The following is a 16,094-nucleotide window of genomic DNA, read 5'->3' as shown; positions in this document are numbered from 1 at the left end:
GAATGTGCCACTTACCCAGTGGCTGCCTGTACACAATTAAGATATAATTGACATGTAACATTATATGGGTTTCAGGTGTATAACACAGTGACTTGATACATGTATATGTGTTGAAATGATCACCACAGTAAGTCTAGTCAACATCTGTCACCACACATAGTTACAGTGTGTTTTCTTGTGATGAGAACTGTTAAGATCTACTCTCCTAGCAACTTTCAAATATACAGAAGTGTTATTAACTGTAATCACCATGCTGTATATCATATTCCATGACTTATTTATTTTATAACTGGAAATTTGTAACTTTTGACCTCTTTCACCTGTCCCTTACCTCATCTGTTCTCTGTACGTATGAGCTCAGGTTTTTGGGGTATTTTTGTTTTCTCAGATTCCATAATAAGCAGAAGATCATACAGTATTTGTCTTTCTCCGTCTGGCCTATTTCACTTAGCATAATGCCCTCATGGTCCATCCATGCTGTTGCAAATGGCAAGATATCCTTCTCTTTACCCACCATATTTCCTTTATCCATTTATCCGTTGTTAGACCTTTAGGTTGTTGCCATATCTTGGCTATTGTAGATAAGGCTGCATTGAACATGGGAGTGCATATATCTTTTCGAATTAGTGTGTTTGTTTCCTTTGGATAAAGACCTGGAAGTGGAATTGCTGTATCAACACAGGGAGTCTTGAGTCGTGAGGAAAGTGGCTTTTTATTAACCCTGCCGGGACGCTTTGTAGTATTTCCTGGCTTAGGCAGGTAAACTTCATCCAAATCGCTTCAGTCAGAGGAGGTGGGGAGAATCTGTGTTGGTTTGCCAGGGCTGCCATAACAAAGTACCACAGGCTGGGTGGCTTAAACAACAGAACTTTCTCACAGTTCTGGAGGCTAGGAGTCCAAGATCAAGGTGTCAGCAGGGTTGGTTTCTTCTAAGGCCTCCCTCCTTGGCTTGTAGTTGGCTGTCTTCTGCCTATGTCTTCGCAGGCTCTTCCCTCTGTGCGGAAGCACTGACTTCTATTTTCTTGGGACAAAGACAAGAACAATAATCAGCTAGTCCCTCAAGACTAATTTAAACACACTGACTCACCCAATGACTAGACAGTCTTAGAAGTGGACCAGGGCTTCCCTGGTGGCGCAGTGGTTGAGAATCCGCCTGCCAATGCAGGGGACACGGCTTCGAGCCCCGGTCTGGGAAGATCCCACATGCCGTGGAGCAACTAGGCCCGTGAGCCATAATTACTGAGCCTGCGCGTCTGGAGCCTGTGCTCCGCAATGGGAGAGGCTGCGATAGTGAGAGGCCTGCGCACCGCGATGAAGAGTGGCCCCTGCTTGCTACAACTGGAGGAAGCCCTCTCACAGAAACGAAGGCCCAACACAGCCAAATATAAATAAATAAATAAATTTAAAAAAAAAAAAAAAAAAAAGAAGTGGACCAGACCCTTGATCAGCATCTCACCCAGCCTGCTATCCATACCAGATCTCCTGCTCTCACATCCCTTCCAGTGGTCATCCAGTCTCTGCCTGGTATTTCCAGAGATGAAAGCTCATTATTTCACATCACGTCACATGACATCTTTAATCAGCTCTAATTGTTGGGCCAGTGGGGTGTTACTTCTATCCACTGGTGTTGAATCTTCTTTTTGGAAAAGCACTGAACACATCTTTTTTTCTGTGTATCAGCCGTTAAAGTTTTTTTTTTTTTATTTTTTAAATGAATGTCAACACTTGGGATGGTCTTCTCAGAGCTAAACACTCTCAGTTCTTTCAGATGTTCCTCTTATGAATTGATTTTTAGACTGTCCACCATCCAGCCTTTTTTGGATTATCTCAGATTCATCCATGCCCTTCTTTTTTTTTTTTTTTTTTTTTGTGGTATGTTGTGGCCTCTCCTGTTGCGGAGCACAGGCTCCGGATGCACAGGCTCAGCAGCCATGGCTCACGGGCCCAGCCGCTCCGCGGCATGTGGGATCTTCCCGGACCGGGGCACAAACCCATGTCCCCTGCATCGGCAGGCGGACTCTCAACCACTGCGCCACCAGGGAAGCCCATCCATGCCCTTCTTAAAATCTGACACCCCTAATTGAAACCCACACATAAACCGTGGTTCTTCCTGACACAGCCTGTTACATCCTGTGATCCAGACATTGTCTCACTTCTATTAATGAAGGTTCATTTACATAAACTAACTTAGTAGCTGCTTCACACCGTAGGTTCATGTTGAGTTTTCCATTGACAGGATCACCTAAAACCTGCTTCACCTTTCTACATGAGCTGCTGTCCTGATGGCCTCCCCCATCTTCTGTTTGCATAATTGATTTACTGAACCGGAGTGCAAGACTTTATGTTTACCCTTTTTATATCTCAGTGTTCAGGTTTTCAGCTACAACAGAAATAATTTTGAACTTTGAGTGTCATCCATCATATTTATTATTCTCCTGTGCATTGTGTCAGCTGTGAAATTAATGTATCTTTACTGAAATCTCTGAGAACTAAGATTGATCAGGAAAGGCGCATGGGAAGCCATTGATCAGCCTGCTATGAGAGTTCCCTTGAGATGGACACTGACTGTTAATTAATTGGCACTCGTGGGATATATTTCTTCAGGCAGCTGCAACATGAAAATGCATAATGAGAAGGAGCGACTATAAATTGAGAGTTATGCTTTTTTTTTTTTTTGCCGTACACGGGCCTCTCACTGTTGTGGCCTCCCCCGTTGCGGAGCACAGGCTCCGGACGCGCAGGCTCAGTGGCCACGGCTCACGGGCCCAGCCGCTCCGCGGCATGTGGGATCCTCCCAGACTGGGGCACGAACCCGCGTCCCCTGCATCAGCAGGCGGACTCTCAACCACTGCGCCGCCAGGGAAGCCCAGTGAGTCAGTTTAACAGTGAATGAAAGAGATCAAATAGGTAGTACTTCTAGCACAGCTTCTACTTTGCTTTGGTTTTTGAATCCTCGCTTCACCACTTCCTCTGTGCAAGGTGGGAATAACCAAAGCCCTCCTCTCAAGGTGTTATTACTGGGATAAAAGGAGGTAATGCAGATAAGACCCCTGGAACAGTGAGCAGCACATAGTAAACAGTAAAAAAGTACGTTACCATTCAGTTTATTCTGAGATCATCTTTCCTTTGATGGTGTCCATGAGGTCCCTGGTAGCCTTGTCTTGCACCCAGGTGGGTTATGTTGGTGGCTGGGTAATGTTCTCTTAAAGATTCTCCCAAGGAACCCCAAACCCCCAATACTTATTCCATGTGTGCACCAGTGCCCAGAAGGCCTTTAATAGGGCACAAAACCTCACTCCTCCAGTGCCTGCAGAGGAAACCCTTCAGAGTCCGGTCTGAGTCAAAAAAGGACTTTTTAAAAAAATGTATATTTTTGACACTGGAAAACCAGAGGGTCTAGTTGTTTCCTGGAGGCGAGAGCAGAAGGAGAGGGGGAGAAGCAAGAACACCCCCCCACCCCAGGGCACCGAAACGGATTGGAACCTCCGCAAGATTTCAGCTACCTCGCTGCCCGTCACTTATTTCAGTCACCTGACGCTTTGAATAAAGGACAAAAATGTATGGCAGCCCACAGAACGTTTTTGAGACACAGAAGGTTATCAAGGCTGCAAATTTCCTGAGTAATATCTGGGGGTAAGTTGGTGCATATGGGGCTTCCCTGATGGCGCAGTGGTTACGAATCCGCCTGCCAGTGCAGGGGACGTGAGTTCGAGCCCTGGTCTGGGAAGATCCCACATGCCTCAGAGCAACTAAGCCCGTGTGCCACAACTACTGAAGCCAGCGTGCCTAGAGGCCGTGCACTGAAACGAGAGGCCACCGCAATGAGAAGTCCACATGCCGCAAGGAAGACCACACTAGAGAAAGCCCGTGTGCAGCAACGAAGACCCAATGCAGCCAAAAATAAATAAATAAATTTATTTTGGAAAAAAGTTGGTGCATATGAATGAATATTTCGTTGTGGCCTTAAGTATTTCTTTGTATCTTTGCTTCAAGAATGAAGGGTGTGGACTTTCCTGGTGGTGCAGTGGTTAAGAATCTGCCTACCAGTGCAGGGGACGCGGGTTCAAGCTGTGGTCCGGGAAGATCCCACATGCTGCGGAGCAACTAAGTCCGTGTGCCACAACTACTGAGCCTGCGCTCTAGAGCCTGAGCTCTAGAGCCTGCGAGCCGCGACTACTGAGCCCATGCACCTAGAGCTCGTGCTCCGCAACAAGAGAAGCCACCGCAATGAGAAGCCCGCGCACTGCAACGAAGACCCAACGCAGCCAAATAAATAAATAAAAATAATTTTTTGAAAAAAGAATGAAGGGCGTTATTAGGAAAAAAAAAAAAAAACAACAGCAAATCCTAGAACTGTTTCAATTAAGCAGGAAGACACATGAGAGCATAATAGATGAATAATTCATACCAGTTGTGTTTCAGAATTAACCATGAGCCTTGATGTAGACTGCCCTTTAAGCATGAATTCCTTTTACGCAATAGCTCAGGGCCTTGAATGTTTAACTGCATTTTTTTCTTTAAGAAAACTACTTATAAGGAAATGATGAAAAATAATCTCCCTGGGAATAAAAAAAGTACCTACCTCATGAAAAATAAATCTGGGTAGAATGAGTTGTGAAAGCTCTATTCCAATAGCAACAGAAGCTTTGGAGTCTTTTTCCTGTTCAGAAACACTCAGCTTCCCAGACAATAAATTTATAGCACAATAGGCTTCCAGCATCACAGGAATCTGCAGTCAGTCTGGGCTTTCAGGTCCCCTTGGGTTTAAACCTGACTTCCTGTCACTGTCCCTTCAAAGGTCCTGGCACTTCTATTTGGGGGTGGGTAGTAGGGAAGGGATGTGGGCGGGAGAAGCGCTTTTAGAGGTTTTAAAGGACTTTGTGTGTATGAGGAAGTATCTTGCTTTTTCAGACCACAACAGCTAGCTGGTTTGTGTATAAGCTGTGACTCAGTGCTTTCTAGGAAATGATTCTTGGAATAAGGACCTGGAAGGCCTAGAGCTCTGCTAACTTGGAGGTAGAATTCTACAGTGGCTACGAGCATGGAATTTGGAATTATATGGCCTGGATTCAAACCCAGTTTTGCCAATTCCCTCGTGGGGTGAACTTGGGAAAATTACTCCATTCTTTAAACCTCAGCTTCCTCAATTGTGAAGAAAATAATACTACCTGAGAGTGTTCCACTGGGGGTTAAGATGGGAAAATGCAAATAAAGTGCCTCGCACATTGCACAGCACAGAATGAGCTCTCGTGGAGAGGTAACTGTTATAGCTAATTCTAAACATCTTGGGATGTAAACTATTTGTGGAGTCTCTTTGACCAATAGTTTTAAGTGAACTACAGTCAGAAAAAATTTACTCACTTGTATATAAACAAGCAAACAAAAATTATGAGAGCCTTCTACTGGCAAGGAGCAAGGGAGTAAGGCCCTATGAAGAATTTGTAGGGTATCTTGCCCTCAGGGAGCTGCCTCCCATTGAGGAGATTAGATGTGCCCCTAAATAACGATAATACCAAATAGAAGGTGGCAAGGCCAAAAGAGAATGTAGATAAAGTGCCCCTGGAATTCAGAGGGAGGGAGAGATTATAATCTAGCTGAGGGACATCAGAGAAGACTTTGCAGATGTGAGCCCTGTGGTACATGTCTCTGTACTCTTAATAGTTTGACAATAGGACTCATAATTATATTGACGTGAAAATTTCGGATTGAAAAGATCCATATTCTCTAGTGCAAAAATTTTGAACATGTGTGAGGGCTTTCAAGTTCAATGTATATCCTCTGATTACAGTAACCTAGGGCCATGAAAATCAGTATCCTTTTATTTTTTTAACATCTTTATTGGAGTATAATTGCTTTACAATGGTGTGTTAGTTTCTGCTTTACACCAAAGTGAATCAGTTATACATATACATATGTTCCCATATCTCTTCCCTCTTGCGTCTCCCTCCCTCCCCCCCACCCTATCCCACCCTTCTAGGTGGTCACAAAGCACCAAGCTGATCTCCCTGTGCTATGTGGCTGCTTCCCACTAGCTATTTTACATTTGGTAGTGTATATATGTCCATGCCACTCTCTCACTTTGTCCCAGCTTACCCTTTCCCCTCCCCATATCCTCAAGTCCATGCTCTAGTAGGTCTGTGTTTTATTCTTGTCCTACCCCTAGTCTCTTCATGACATTTTTTTTCTTAGATTCCATATATATGTTAGCATATGGTATTTGTTTTTCTCCTTCTGACTTACTTCACTCTGTATGACAGACTCCAGGTCCATCCACCTCACTACAAACAACTCAGTTTTGTTCCTTTTTATGGCTGAGTAATATTCCATTGTATATATGTGCCACATCTTCTTTATCCATTCATCTGTTGATGGACACTTAGGTTGCTTCCATGTCCTGGCTATTGTAAATAGAGCTGCAAAGTATCCTTTTAAAATGAGAATCAGGTTTGGCTTTCCCGGGAGGACAGTTGCCCATTTGCCCAGTGGCCTGTGCGATAACATACTTTTACACGCTTCCTTGGTTTGGAAAGAAGGGAAGGGCAGTAGGAGAAGAAGCCAGAGGGCAGCAGTGCTGATCTTTGGTCTGTAGAAACTGCGTACAGCCGGGTGCAAGAAAATTGGCTCATGCTCTCAGGGAATGTCCTGCTCTCGGTGGGAAGGATGGGAACTTTAGTGTTACTCTCTTTCTCTGCCCTTGTTCCAGCTCTCTCTCATCTTCTTTTTTGTTATTTGCCATTCTGTTCACTCTTTCGTTCATTCATTAATCAAATATTCACTAAGTTTCTAGTCTTAGAACTTAGGTTCTAAGACTGCTGGAGGTAAGAAGAGGAATAGGACTTCCTGGTGGCGCAGTGGTTAAGAATCCTCCTGCCAGGCTTCCCTGGTGGCGCGGTGGTTGAGAGTCCGCCTGCCGATGCAGGGGACGTGGGTTCGTGCCCCGGTCTGGGAAGATCCCAAGTGCCGCGGAGCAACTGAGCCCGTGAGCCATGGCTGCTGAGCCTGTGCGTCCGGAGCCTGTGCTCCGCAACGGGAGAGGCCACAACAGTGACAGGCCCGCGTACCGCAAAAAAAAAAAAAAAAAAAAAGAATCCTCCTACCAATGCAGGGGACACCACGGGTTCAAGCCCTGGTCCGGGAAGATGCCACATGCCACAGAGCAACGAAGCCCGTGCGCCACAACCACTGCAGACCGTGAGCCACAACTACTGAAGCCTGCGTGTCTAGAGCCTGTGCTCCACAACAAGAGAAGCCACTGCAATGAGAAGCCCATGCACCACAACAAAGAATAGCCCCCACTTGCTGCGACTAGAGAAAGCCCGTATGCAGCAACGAAGACTCAACTCAGCCAAAAATAATAAATAAATAAGATAAATAAATTTATTTTTAAAAAATGCATAATAAAAAATTTTTAAAAAGAATAACAGAAGTAAAACATGGTTGGGTTGTAACAGGAAGAGTAAGTTCCTTTTTCCTCTCTGTACTTCCAGAGGCTTCTAATCATGGCTAGTTTTATAAGTGAACCACTATTTACAGAACACATTTTGAGAGAATTTGAAAAGTAGGAGAAAAACCCCAGTCCAAAAATATTTCTCCCTTTGATTCCTGAAACCTCAAGATAAGCAATGTAATTCTATCTTAATTACTGCCTTTTTGGTTCTGTTCTTTTGAGAATGATCCTCCTCTGGTGAGGATGATGAGAGAAATCCCCAACTCTTGAGGAAACGCTCTTTTTTTTTTTTTTGCTGTACGCTGGCCTCTCACTGTTGTGGCCTCTCCCGTTGCGGAGCACAGGCTCCGGACGCGCAGGCTCAGCAGCCATGGCTCACGGGCCCAGCCGCTCCGCGGCACGTGGGATCCTCCCGGATCGGGGCACGAACTCGCGTCCCCTGCATCGGCAGGCGGACTCTCAACCACTGCGCCACCAGGGAAGCCCGAGGAAACGCTCTTAAAATCACCTTCCTGCGCAATTGAGAAAGATGGGCACATCAGAGGTTTTTTTTTTTTTTTTTTTTTTTGGTGGTACGCGGGCCTCTCACTGTTGTGGCCTCTCCCATTGCAGAGCGCAGGCTCCGGACGCACAGGCTCAGCGGCCATGGCTCACGGGCCCAGCCGCTCTGCTGGCATGTGGGATCTTCCTGGACCGGGGCACGAACCCGCGTCCCCTGCATCGGCAGGCGGATTCTCAACCACTGCGCCACCAGGGAAGCCCAGACACATCAGAGTTTTTTGTGACTATGATCTAACTCCATTCATTTGAGCATATATAACTAGGAAAGTACAGACAGTTGAATTCATTTTGCTTCTTTTTTATGGAACTTTGGGTCATATTCATGATGAAAAGTAAATAGAAAAAGGAACATATAACTGAAGAACAGAACCTAAGCATGTTCACCTGAAGTACCTAGACAGTTGTGGTGCCAGTTTCTGTTCTGGCCTCTGCTGATCAGGACAGCTGCCCCGTGTGTCTCCTTCACTCTCTGTGTGTGCGCAGGGAGACGGCGTTGGATTATAACAAGGATCGTAATGGCCTTCAAACCACTATAGAGCTCTCATCCGGTTTTGCAAGCTGGCTTAGTTGACACGAGGCAGAAGGCTAGACTGCGTTTGGGTTCATTGGTTCAATGGAGTTTCTCACTGAAATATTTTGTGCCACGTTATCTTGTCACTACTTTGTAACTGACATGCCCAATGCGTTATATACTTTAGAAGCAATGATGGGGGTAGGGGAATAGACAGGTAGTACTCATTTTGTAACTCAGTATATATAATAATCATGTATGTATGTGTGTGTGTGGTATAAACCCAAACGTGTATTCCTCGCCACTAAATTACTATTTTAGGGAGGTGCAGTTGAGCCGGAATGCAGAGCGAGTTATACATTGATTTAGCCAGAGGCCAGCCATCAAAAGCTCTGTTACTGCTGCACAGGAGATCTTGGGCAGAGATTAGAAGCTCTTTGTTTTATTAAAGGTAATATCTCTCTCCAAGTTACAAATTGGGTATGTTGCATGTACATTTGTGTGTGTGTGTGTGTGTGTGTGTGTGTGTGTGTGTGTGTGTTTATCCTGACACTTGGGAAATGTTTGTAAAATACCTTAAATCCTTTCCAGTGTCATGTAAATGTGAAGAGATGTCCAAAAAGATGACCTGGGTGCTTGAAGGGAAAACGTCCATCTTCCAGTTCTATATATTCTAATATCTGATATTGAGGAAAGATAGCCTTTGTTAGCCAAATACGTAAACTAAAGAGGGCCAGGGAATTAAAAGTATAAATTACTATGTTTGAAATAAATAAGCTACAAGGATATATGGTACAGCACAGGGAATATACCCAACATTTTATAATAACTATAAGTGGAGTATAACCTTTAAAAATTGCTTGAGTCACTGTGTTGTACACCTGAAACTTAACGTGAAATTGTAAATCAACTATACCTCAATTAAAAAAAAAAAAAGGACATGCCAAGCTGTGTTATGACAGGGATTAAAAAATCAAATCAGATTAATGTTTTATCTCTTATGGCTTCAAAACCTGAAAGAGTTTTCTGCATCCAGGAAATAAAAATAGAGGGAAAAAAATATCTTGAAATGATGAAATCCAAAAATCAAAGTGTTTACTTCCTTTTCTCACTGGCTCTGGGAGACAATGTGAAACAGCAAAAGCCTTAAACAAATTACTTCAGAAGAAGGGGAGGGGAGCCTTTTGTAGAAGAAATTTTACAGGAGATTAATAGGATCTTATTGACTTTCAGTTATCAAAATAAGCCTCAAGCAAAGACCTTGGTATTAAGTTACTGTACTTAGTTTCTTTTTTTTTAAACATCTTTATTGGAGTATAACTGTTTTACAATAGTGTGTTAGTTTTTCCTTTACAACAAAGTGAATCAGCTATACATATACATATGTTCCCATATCTCTTCCCTCTTGCATCACCCTCTCTCCCACCCTCCCTATGTACTTAGTTTCTGCTCAGAGAGGCGAGGCCTGCAGATGTGGACCGGTGCCGAACGCAAAGCCCTCTTCGGAGGCCCTTCGGGCAAGATCCATTCTCTGTCGGCGGCTGTCAGCATCTCCCTTTTCTGTTGGTGTCCAAATCCAGCAGCTCTCAGAGCTCTCCCGTCGAGACAGTTGATAGTCATTACACCCATGGATAGCTGAGCCGCAAAACCTGACAGAGCTATCCTTCCCCTATCAGCAGATTGTTCAAACTCTATTTATCTTAAAACGTTTTTGAGACAAACTTCTACACACCTCGGCTATACTTGTTAGCGTGCTTTTACCCCACGAGGGCCAGGTGGAAATTTGGCTCATTGGAAACCATATTAATTCTGTCAAGTGAATAAGCGTGACCAGAGTGGCCATTTAATAAAGTTCATCAGCCAACTCCCCCCCCCACCAAAAAAAAAAAAAAGGCACCAGGGAGGGGATATTTAATTTGAAAAGACCTAAATTTGAGTGCACCCAAGATGTTGAAGGTGATTAGCACGGTCTGGCTCTGGGTACGGTGTTTCCTGCATCAGAGAGGAGGTACCTAGGAAGGCTAGAGGGAGGCATCCAAAGCCCAGGTGGAGGGACTGGCCCCTTAGACGAGGGATGCTCCATCCTTCCAGCCCCAGCATTGGAAAGAGGAGCTTCCCAGGGAAGGCCTGGCCACCGGAGGTTTAGTTTGACACTGGCATGCTGAGTGTTGACACCCAGAAGCCCAGTGCCTCACTCGCCTTCCCAGAGATATGACCGGGGCCTGGGGGAGGACGTGTCTTGTGTGCATGCCCCCCCCCCCAGCCTCCAGCCTCAAGGCTACCCTGGCCTCTTAAAAATCTCCATTAACTTCATCTCAGCCTCACTCCTATGGCCACACTCAGCATCCCCCCGTCGCACCCACCTTCAATCCCTCCTCTGAGTCAGTCCTACCATCTCCCCTCTCCTCTCATACCCCCAGGGCAGCACTCCCCAAGGCTGCTGGCCTTCGGCAGTCTTAGGTCTGTGTTCTGGCACACCAGCTGGGACAGAGGACAGAGATGCGCTCTCACGCCGCCCTGCTCGAGGCTGCAGGGCTTCAGGTCGGCACGCTCCAGTGTGGTCATCATCTGCTCCCACGTTCCCAGACATTCCTGTCTGAGTCCCAAGAGGCGATAAACAGTGGTGTCACCTGTCGCAAAGCTGCCACCTTGCACAGCCTGCCTGACTCTGAGCCAGAGGCCCCCCCTCAGCTTAGCCTGGCACCCCTGTGGCCATAGGAGAGGTCATAACTGACCCTTCCAATGCAACCGTGTGGATGGGCGTGGGAGGGGAAGTTTCCAGGAGAAAGGGGGTGTCAGGCCCCAGTCCCACTGGAGCTCAAGTCTTCTGACCAAGCTGCCAGAATTGTGTGTGATTAGTATCCTGCAACCTTGGACCAGGAGTGGAGACGTGGGTCTTGGGACTGCTCCAAGGACGACACTGATTTCCAGTTCAGGATGATGCTGGAGTCTGTGCCTCAGGTTCTTGACTAAATATGATGTTTCCTATTTGGGTATCAGGTGCCTCAGTCCGGAACCCTGAAGCTGTCCCACCTGCAGGAGGGGACATACACCTTTCAGCTGACGGTGATGGACGCTGCTGGGCACAGGAGCTCTGACAACGTCTCGGTGACCGTGCTTCCCGTGGCCTCCTCCACAGGAGGTGAGAAGAAAGTCCGTCCCTCACATTCACAGTGGCCAACAGAAACCAGGTTATCGATGGAAGGATGGTATTAAATTGGCATTTTATATTCTGACTGTGCATTACAGGGGCCCTTTCATTTTATTTTGGCTGTTGTTGAGTGGGAAAATCTTTACTAAACATATGATTGCAAAAATAGGCTGCATTATATTTTGGGCTAAGCGACACTGCTGAACTGGGGTGGGGGAACACTCCACACCCCAGGAGATGAGAGTAGGCTGTGTGAGCCACGGGACCCGAGGGCTGCTCCGTCTTCCCGTGACTCAGTTTCGTAAAGGACATCTGGCTTTTCCAGGAGAGGATCTTGTTTAAAGGAGGGTGGTCTATTTGATATGTATGTTCAAAGAATGCAGCCAAGGAGTGCATTTAAAACAAATTAAAAGATATGCAGTGCATTTGTCAATTTAAAAGGACTATTTAGGGCTTCCCTGGTGGCACAGTGGTTGAGAGTCCGCCTGCCGATGCAGGGGACACGGGTTCGTGCCCCGGTCCGGGAAGATCCCGCATGCCGCGGAGCGGCTGGGCCCGTGAGCCATGGCCGCTGAGCCTGCGCGTCTGGAGTCCGTGCTCCGCAACGGGAGAGGCCACAACAGTGAGAGGCCCGCGTACCACAAAAAAAAAAAATAAATAAATAAATAAAATAAAAGGACTATTTAAAAACTTTCATGGACACTTTACACAGATGCACAGATACATTAATAACATAGCTCGACATATATATAATGCTTCTCACATTCTGTTGCCCAGTGTAAACTCATTTCTCTCATTTACCTGTTTCTTACTTTCCCAAACATCTACATTTCTAAGATTAGCTCATCAAGTTAAAAAAACAACTTATATGGAACTCAGCAGCGCTAAAGATATGGGGGTATATGGCAGAGGGAACCCCTCCCCCCAGTTCACTCTGGAGAAGTGCTGAGATAGTGTATGTGTGAAGGTCCTGTCACCCGGTCAGCAGATACCTTCCCAGCATCTGCCGTGAACGGGAGCTGTGTGCAAGGCGTGGGCCTGGGTCCTGTGCTCCACAGACCTGATCCCTGTCCGTTGTGTGCTGACCCTTCACTAGCTGTGGCTCTAGCAGACTTGTAGCCTGTCTCCTACATCCTTGATTCCTCAGTATTTGGATGGTAATCAAGCCAGCATTCGGGAGAATAAGAATAAAAAGATTGGAGTTACTTGTACTTTGACTGATCTTCCATCAAAGACAGGGGTCAGTGTGCATATCGGACATGAGGAAGGAGACTTTAGAATCCTAAGAACTCTGCCACCTTGGTAATTTGCCTTCCACAAGGATACAGCGCATTAAGAATGTTCATAGTTAGGTTGGCTGACTCCTGTCCAGCCAAGGTTTAAGTTGACCATGAGGAAGGAAGGGTGACCGCCCATGGACAGGCCAGACCCCAACTCCGGTCCACTCACCGCAGCACCGTGAGTCAGCCATGGGGAGTGAGCCAGGCCTGCAGCCCGGCCCGCATTCAGGCAGCCCCTGCTTGTTGATTTACTGCAGCTGCACAGAAGAGCACACCTTGGAAAGGTGTGCCAGGGCCGCTAGAAACAGCAGAAATCATCAGCAGTGGAAAACTCCTGGGCCCCGTGGGCTGTGCTCCCGGGAACAGGGCTCCCTGGGCAAGGACCAAGTCAACTGCTGGTTCTGGGAAAAAAGTGCTCCTGGGAAGCTGTCATCCCCCGCAGAAATTAGAAAAGGGTTGTTTTTGTACAACTGAGGTGCGTCGGAGGGAGAAACAGCCTGAGCTGATGGAGGCAAAGGGCTGACACCTCACCAGCTGCCCGTTGCTCTGGTTTACTTGCTCAGGCCAGTTTTCTGGGGCTCCCAAGGCCGGTTGCCAGGTATACATTTCCGGCCTTTCTCAAGATGACGGTAAAGTGTATTTGAAGCTGCAGAGAGTGAGTGATGTGATTCACCTTTGGTTACTGAAGGCCAGTTGGGTATAGGTCTTACGTATGTAACTTTATACAGAAAATAAAAAGAATGCTATTGTACTAACCGCTGTCTGGAATCACTCACTGGTTAGACTGGAATAACAAATTATGAATTAAAGTTAATAAGATGCTACATCGACACATTGAAAACAAGAGGTGGAGATTGAGAGAGTTTCTGTTCCCTCTATTATATATACAGATCTTGTGGTTAATGACTAGCTTTCATGATAACCAAGGGTGACACTTTCTGGAGTAAAGAGAAAAGCACATACCCCTGCTTCTGTGATAAGTTGGTTCAGTTTTGGATAGAGAGGCTGCATGTTTTCCAGCTTTGCAAAATATAATCTATTCACAGAGCAAGCCAGCAAACACCTCTAAGATGATCCAGATATGTGGTCTCCATAGAGAATCCCAAACAGACAGTCAAAAGACATTTTTTTTTTGCGGTATGCGGGCCTCTCACTGTTGTGGCCTCTCCCGTTGCGGAGCACAGGCTCCGGACGCACAGGCTCAGTGGCCATGGCTCACGGGCACAGCAGCTCCGCGGCATGTGGGATCCTCCCGGACCAGGGCACGAACCCGTGTCTCCTGCATCGGCAGGCGGATTCTCAACCACTGCGCCACCAGGGAAGAAAAGAAAAATAAGACAGAAAAGAAAATACCAGAACTATATATTTTAATTATTTACTTATTTATTTATTTTTGGCTGCATTGGGTCTTTGCTGCACGCGGCCTTCTCTAGTTCCGGCGAGCGGGGGCTACTCTTCGTTGCAGTGTGCGGGCTTCTCATTGTGGTGGCTTCTCTTGTTGTGGAGCATGGGCTCTAGGCGCGCGGGCTTCAGTAGTTGCGGCACATGGGCTCAGTAGTTGTGGCTCGCGGGCTCTAGAGCACAGGCTCAGTAGTTGTGGCGCACAGGCCTAGTTGCTCCGTGGCATGTGGGATCTTCCCGGACCAGGGCTCGAACCTGTGTCCCCTGCATCGGCAGGCAGATTCTTAACCACTGTGCCACCAGGGAAGCCCCAGAACTTATATTTTTATTAATTTTTAATCTTCTTTAAATTTTCAATCTATTTTATAAGATGTATAATATGTTAATATGGTGGCACATGCATGTGATTTATAGATTGGAGATAGGTATAGTCAAAAAGGTTTGGAGACCACTAATCTAGAAATAGATGGGTAGATTACTAACATGTGTCTAGCTCCAAAACTACCAAGGAGTAAGGAAAACCTCGAGTTAGGATTTTCATGTCATGAGTTTAAGAAATGTAAGCAGAGGCTGCATCCTGCTTGGTGTCCACAGAGTTTCCCTTTACTTTTCCTCCCAACCCCTTCCCTGTGTCCGAAGCAGAGTCTCCTTTCTAGGCCCAAGTTCTCAGCTGTAACTGCTGGTCTCCTGCGTCCTCTTCTTTCTGCCACCATTTCTTTTCTTTACCTCTTCTTCCTCCATAATCAAGGTATCTTTGTATTGCCTTCCCCCCAGATGGACTCCTCTCCCAGCATTTTCATTGAACTTCTTTCCAGTAGAATGTTTCCAAGACTCTCTTGGGCGTGTATACTATGCTTTGCCATTTGTCTCAGAAATATCATCATGTACCACTCTCCCATGAGCTGAGACAATTGTCTAGTCCATCTGTCCCTGGAGAATTACAGAATCCTTAAGACCTACTTTTAGCCTGATACCTTTAGTCTGCATCACCAGTGTCAGCAGTTGTTATGTAGCTAACAAATATAAAGTAAAGCTGGCTTAATCTGGAGTTGGGGGGTGCAGGGGATGTCTTTCAAGAAAATACATGTAGCTCTGAGGGTTAAAAACTCTTAAGAGCTCCAAAATGAAGGGAATTTCATTATTTGTAGAAAATAAATTCTCACCAGCTAGTAGCTAAAGATTCTGTTTATTCTTTACAGCACCACGGATCTATGGTAGCCAGCAAACAGGGTTCAATAGTAGAAAGTTGATCTCAGTAAAAATTATTACTTAGGAAACGTGAATGCAAGAATAGCATATAGAAAGTGGTGTCTCTGATAAAACACAGTCAGCCAGCCAAGTACTGTGCAAGGGGTGAACCAGTGTTAGGTGGCCTGCTGAGGAGCTGATGGATGAACGAATGAATGCAGAGTGGGTCACCTGAGGGAGGAAATCCAGGGCTGGATGGGGAAGACCAGAGCTGCTGCTTCTCTGTTCTCACCTCTTAAGTATCATTGGCTTAGAAAAGGGCCCTAAGATGAAGAGCCGGGGAGGGGGAAGGGTGAGCTGGGACGAAGTGAGAGAGTGGCATGGACATATATACACTTCCAAATGTAAAATAGATAGCTAGTGGGAAGCTGCCGCATAGCACAGGGAGATCAGCTCGGTGCTCTGTGACCACCTAGAGGGGTGAGATAGGGAGAGTGGGAGGGAGATGCAGAGGGAGGGGATATGGGGATGTATGTATATGTATAGATGATTCAC

General features: G+C 46.2%; 1 protein-coding gene across 8 annotated transcripts in view; it reads left to right on the top strand.

Moving 5' to 3' along the window:
* LRP11 (LDL receptor related protein 11) overlaps window positions 1-16,094 on the top strand; it is a 65,072-nt gene that overhangs the window by 7,844 nt on the left and 41,134 nt on the right. For all 8 annotated transcript variants that reach the window (XM_067011001.1, XM_067010999.1, XM_059083470.2 and 5 more), the window contains exon 3: window positions 11,520-11,661. In XM_067011001.1, coding sequence (XP_066867102.1) covers window positions 11,520-11,661 — 142 coding nt within the window. The remainder of the gene's footprint in view (window positions 1-11,519; window positions 11,662-16,094) is intronic.

Source organism: Kogia breviceps, chromosome 13 (genome assembly GCF_026419965.1).
Source record: "Kogia breviceps isolate mKogBre1 chromosome 13, mKogBre1 haplotype 1, whole genome shotgun sequence".
Classification (NCBI taxonomy): Eukaryota; Metazoa; Chordata; class Mammalia; order Artiodactyla; family Physeteridae; genus Kogia; species Kogia breviceps.
Note: the sequence above shows the minus strand (reverse complement) of the source record. Positions and strands in the feature narration are given on the sequence as shown.